This window comes from Notolepis coatsorum (genome assembly GCF_963971535.1).
Source record: "Notolepis coatsorum genome assembly, chromosome: 1".
Taxonomy (NCBI): domain Eukaryota; kingdom Metazoa; phylum Chordata; class Actinopteri; order Aulopiformes; family Paralepididae; genus Notolepis; species Notolepis coatsorum.
The window spans coordinates 306759576-306765940 of NC_140165.1; the positions used below are offsets into that span (position 1 = coordinate 306759576).

Genomic DNA, 6365 nt, shown 5'->3' on the forward strand with positions numbered 1-6365 from the left:
TTTCAAACAATGAGTGAGAGGAATTACCGGTCTTATATCGGGACTGTGTGATAGAACTTTGCGAATGCCATGTTTTCTTAGGAGATTTCAGTCTCTCCGGCTGCTCTTTGTTGTTTGGGGCTGAAGCCCTAATGAAACCCAGCGGCTCCCGTGAACTTTAACAAGCAATGACTACGAGCCCCAAAAGGATCATCGTATTCATTCCCATACATTAGAGCGGCGGTAGAATACTTTGTGGCAGATCAGACCAGTAGAAAAACAATTCACGTTGTGGGGGTAAAAGTTTTAAAACAAAACTTTCAAAACAGCCCCACCTCCTTGTCACCGTTAACGGAGCATCTCTAAACTGTGGGTATCAGTGACACCACGGTGTCTTCGATCTCTGGGTTGTGGGGGGGGGGGGGGGGGGGGTTGTTCCGTGTTCACAAATATTGACGTGGTCCCAAGATCGTTAGAATAAAATGTGAATTCTGAGATAGGATTCACATATGATTTAGGGTATCATGTGTCGTGTTATTTAACTGATGCGGACCCTAAAGTGCAGGTGTAATATATCCATTAACTCAAGACGTTGGGAGATAGGGTTGGGGGGTTTGAAAGCATTTTTTTTTTTTTTTAAATCAAATGTGACTCCAGCATTGAATCCAAACACAACAAAATGATAAAGAACTGAACTAAACCCCAAATATGCATCATGTTTATCTTTGACAGATAGATTTACATTTAGTCATTTAGCTGACGCTTTTATCCAAAGCGACTTACATGTTCTGTACGACAAGCCATCAGGAAGGGCACAACTCTATCAGCTGAGCAACTATGTTCATCAAAGTGTTGAGTGCTACAGTGTAGGTTAGTTTATTAGGACAGTAAGGGCATGACAGTACGGTTAGATTGCGCCGTCTCACAAAGTTACAACGAATCCATCTAACCAGCGTTAGGGAAACACGCATGACTATGACTCTCTCACGTCACCTGGCCCAGCAGGTGAGGCACTCTGTATAGACACACAGACGTACTGTGAACTTGCACCGCCGTGGCTCAACTTCTTACCATACAAGGGTTTCTGTTGAGTGAATATCTCTTAACCCTTTCATCAAGATTGAGCTAGCAGTGAGAACGGGGGGTTTAGAGATGCAGCGGCGTTCATTTTGTTAGGAGATAACGGCGACTACAAAGTGGGTAGTTAAGCGATCGTGACCCCCGCGTCACTCGAGATAATCCACAGACCTCGCCGTGAGCCGTTTCACGTAGGAAGTGTCCTCTACCGAGAGGAGCGGGAATCGAACCGCGACCCCTCCGGATTACCAGACGACTGCTCTACACCACACCCCCCCCCCCCCCCCCCCCCCCAAACCGAGTGCCATTCAAACCCAGTGTATTGCGAGTGACGTACAGATATCACCAAAAACTAGGCAAATCACACCAAAACTATCACTCTGGGTAAAGCCGGGGGGGGGGTGGGGATATATAGATTTGGGTGAACTGCCCGCCTTTACGTGTCGTTTTGACAGATGACAATTCAAAGTTTCTAAATGTTGCCGTCGTTACTCGTGGATTCATTGGCTGCACTCAGATCAGAAAACTGAAGAAAGCTGCGAGGGGGAACAAGGACACACGAGTGACCGGGCTGTGAAGTTACCACAGCTGGTCTTACGCAACACGGGTCACCTGGGAGCCGCCACTGAGGGCCGACTGTAAGTGAATAGGTGTGAGAGTGACTGAATGAGTGAATGAGTTTCGCAGGCTAAAAAGAAAAAAAACCACTGAGCTTAACGAATCGCCGGGGCATTTGACCAACTCGGAAACCGGTTCCAAAAACGGAACCCCAAAAAAGCCAGCGAATCGAGCGCTGTGCACGCAAAAAAATAAAAACCTGCACGTTACATGTACTTACTCGAGAGCTCGTGGTGGATGAGCTCGGCAAAACTGGGGTCGTCCCCCCACCAGAAGAGCCAGAGCTCTCTACGGCCCGGGGTGTGGTGCCTCCTCCATACACTCAGCACATCCGTCGCCAGACATCGGCTGAAACTGCACAGGATGGGGTCCTCCTCGGTGACGGGGAACAGGATTGGCGAAGAGGTGGGCCCTTGCCACACAAAACGTCGCCATTTTATTCCCGTCAAATCAGCCTATGAGGAGATGGCGAAAAGACAGGAGGAGAATGAATGAATACAGTAGGACAGGACACAGCCCCAAAAAATACGAATGTCTGTTAGGCTAAGTAAACAGCCCCCCACCCACGAATGTGACCAAGGGCTGGCCTTTTCTCTGCACTAACTGGGAAACCACATCACTTCTTGAAAAAAGTAGTGACACCTCATTTATGATGAGGAAACATGAAAACATGTTGGGTTTTTTGACAAGATGGCAAATTTCACAACATTGTGCATGGGATGTCACAAATGCAGGCCTTAAAAAACCCATCACGAAGCTCTCTCTCCCAGAGCCAACTAATAAACAAACTGCTGAACTACTACTGGAAGTCAAGAGACTACAACAAGTCAGAAATAACCTGGTGTGGCAGCAGTGGCATTACACCAACTATGTCACTTACTCATAATGTAACATGCGTGGGGGATAAGTCAATCAATACGTGCAGTGTGACTTTAATTAAAAAAACAACCTAGGCTGTAGTAAACAGGGTTTATTATAAATGGCATTAACCAACCAACACAGGCCTGTGTCCACACAGTTTGTAGTAGCTAACGTTAGCTAAGTATTTTTTGGTTACACCACGGCCTTTGTAAACTGTCTGATTAGTAGGTGATCGTGTTAAATTCAACATCATCAACAAAACCCGTTGCATTATGTTCTGCATTTGTTGTTAGTGCATTAAAAGCAGGATCCCCCCCGGTGCTGCGGGGGCCTGATCTGGTGCCTTCACTTCAACTGACGTTACAAAAAAAAGCTTGATTAGCCCAAAATGGCTCTCTGGCCTCTCTCTCTCTCACTAGGAGCTAACACAGTTAGCCAACAGTTAGCTTAACAGTTAGCTTAGCAGTGTCTCTTACCAAGCAGAAGAGGTTGGAGTGGCAGTCCTCCAAACTGGCCCCGTTTGGTACAAAGCACGAACTCATCCTTTATTATTTCACTGCGTGTCGGTCGTAACGTTAACAATAATACAGCCCATTGTGTCTCGATCAACGGTGAAGAAGAGGGTGAAGAACTTATTCAGCAACAATGGTTTTAGGCAGAATTAGTAATCGGCGATCGACAGACACCCGGTATTAGCTTCTCTCTCAAAACGTAACGATCAACTTCTTCTAAACCGGCGCTATAGCCCACCTAGCTAAAGGTACAGCTAACGGTATACCGCTATAGCCCCAACCAGACACACAGACAGCGTGAAGTGCTAACGTTAGCTCATCCGATCCATCAATCCTCCTCTATTTGAAATCTATTGTCTGATCTATAAAAGCCCCACTAGCTTTGCTTGCTACATCACGATAGCAGTCAAATAAGACCCAGCGTTACCGTGACACACGGGCTATAATAACTAACCGTCACCCGAGACATTATTAGAGCATCGCGATATGATGCGCAATGAAAACACAACAGATTAGCTGCTAGCACGTCAAGCTAACAAAAACTTCACTTCTTCGGGGGTAGCTTAGTGGGGTTAGCCGGCTACCAACGCTACTACTAGCTGATCTGAGACCATTTCAAAAAAGCTAAAGGAACCTTCCCCTCCCCCTGATCTCTCTCGTTACTGTAGCTCGCCGCTAGTAGCAGCACACAAGCTAACATACCAACCCAGCAGCGTTAGCTTAGCTCGGCTAGCTAAGATAAAACAACTGGCCACCACACCACCACCATCCTGTTAAAAACCACACGAGTCCACACACACACACACGCAACACTACTATAAAAACTATTGTTTTAAAACCAATTATTCGACGCGGCTGGATTGACCGGATTACTACTCATCGGCTACTCCTCCTGATCTGACTGATCCATGGTGTTCTGCAAGATTTCCATTATTTCAATTCATGGGTTGAATTCTTTAATGGCGGCCAGGAGGACAACTCTGCTCTCTGAGCTCCCATTGGCCGCCGGGTGGTAAAGTGGGCGTCGTCCTGTTGTGTTTCAAGCAGCTTCCCCACACCGTGTTTTTTTTTTACAAGAGAAAAGCATCGATATAAGTCATCCCCTCTATATATATTTTTTATTATTTATTTTTTATTTTTTTATTAATTAATTAATTAATTTATTTATGTATTTATTTATTTATTTATGTATTTATTTATTTATGTATTTATGTATTTATTTATTTATTTATTTATTTATTTATTTATTTATTTATTTATTTATTTATTTATTTATTTATTTATTTATTTATTTATTTATTTATTTATTTATTTATTTATTTATTTATTTATTTATTTATTTATTTATTTATTTATTTATTTATTTATTAACACAGTTAAACAAAAGTAAACAAAAAGTTATAACCATATTGTGATTGATTCAAGTTTCAAGTTTCAAGTTTCTTTAATAGTTGTCATACAGAAGTACAGAATACTTTTGTACAAAATGCTTCTTACTGTTGCGCTCCAGAGACTGTGCATGACAAGATAAGTATGAAATAAAAACATAGTAAAAATTAGAAGTAAAAAAAAGAGGTCACAGTGTTCAGTTTAGACATATGTACAATGTTCGTAGACGTAGTTACCATACAATATACAATACTGTGCAGTGTACTAATATACAATACTATATAGTGCAAGGCATAAATGGACGAGGTGCAGTTTAGGTACAATTCACAGTAGGTGTACGAGTTGTAGTGCAAATCCTTTATCAATAAATATAAAGTGTAAGTGTGTTTGTGTGATCTAAAGTGTGGAGAGTGGGTGCTGCAGTGTGTTGTTTGTTTGAGTGAGTGTGTGTGTGTGGGTGTGTGTGCTGTGTGCATTTGATGGTTGTTGCATAGTGATTATTGTTCGTTTAGGTGATTGTTTTGATTGATTGATTTGATTGATTGATTGATTGATTGATTGATTGATTGAAAACTTTATTAACAGATTGCAGAATGGGTACACTACAGTACGGCTCAATACACACAATTGTTAAGGGGATGCAGACCAGAGAAAGACTTTCGTCTTGTTTACATCAGGGTCCCCCATTTTCAATTCATCATAACGTGTGAAGGAGAAGTTAGAAGCCTAGAGGCTTATCGAGAACTCCCCCTGTTTTGTAAGATCAAATCAAATAAAAAATATACATGTATGACCTATTTATCTATCTACTACTTTTGGATATGAGCATTTATTTTTTGAAGTTTGCTTTAAAAATAAGCAGAGATGGGGATTTCCTCAGCATAGGATCAGCTGCATTCCAAAGATTGGACCCTCTATACCTCACTGAGAACTGCCTAAGAGAAGTACCACAATAAGGTATATGCAGGTCCCTGGATTGACGTGTAACATATGAATGCACATCTGAATTAAAAGGGAAAAAAACTATTAAAACCATTTGGTAGATTGTGATGATCATAAATGCATTTGTACACAAATATCTGTAAATAATTAACCTCAGACACAGTCAGAAGGTTTAGTTTCAGTTTCTACACCTCAGCTTTTATAATGCAACTAACTGTTGTTGAGCATGTCGACCTAACGTAGCTATGCCCATCATCACAGACAGACAACGGGCATTTTGCATGTCCGTGGTATGTTGCAGTTTACAAAGAAGAAACTCTTAGACTATTTGTTGAATATGAATAAGAAGACATAACTAAAGCACAACAATAATACTATGCGCATTCAAAATAACATTATAGCGTAGATGTAGCTACAGTGGTGGTAGTGCAACTGTGACCTCATTATCTGTCATAATAGCAGTCCCCTGGTTGGGTTGATAGGAAGTTAACTACAAAATGACCCTTAATTTTTTTTACGTGCAATTACAATAACAATTTGCGCAAATGCAAATACTTGTATTTTGCAATATAATTTGCACTATCTCCTTGATTCGCGCAAAATCATGCATTAATTTTAATGCAAGGGTATTTCGGGCCCATTCTAACTTGTAATACACAAAACAGCCCACAGGGGGACACGTTTCCAATGAGCCTCGTTTTTTGGCAACACACAGATTCTGGCAAAACATCCCTTCAGAATTTCCGGTATTTTGAGCTCATGGAGAGAGTGGGGGGGATACAATGAATTAATGCTGATTAGAGCCTGGATTTAAGTGGTTGTACGGCCGTAGCTACAAACTACAACCACTTACGTCAAGGCTCTAATCAACATTCATTCATTTTATCCCCCCCGCTCTCTCTTCCCCCCTCCCCCCTCCCCCTCACGAGCTCCATGGAACGCGGAAGTACAGTGGTCTCTTTCCCCCTCCCCCTCCCCCTCACGAGC

The 6365-nt window shown here is 42.1% G+C and overlaps 1 protein-coding gene across 1 annotated transcript in view; it reads right to left on the minus strand.

Moving 5' to 3' along the window:
• The window catches only part of LOC311245247 (mediator of RNA polymerase II transcription subunit 13-like), a 65877-nt gene extending 61907 nt beyond the window's left edge, over window positions 1-3970 (minus strand). Inside the window, 2 exon segments of the mRNA XM_084335082.1 lie at window positions 1895-2129; window positions 3012-3970. Coding sequence (XP_084191208.1) covers window positions 1895-2129; window positions 3012-3077 — 301 coding nt within the window. The 5' untranslated portion in view covers window positions 3078-3970.
• Window positions 3971-6365: the final 2395 nt, after the last annotated feature.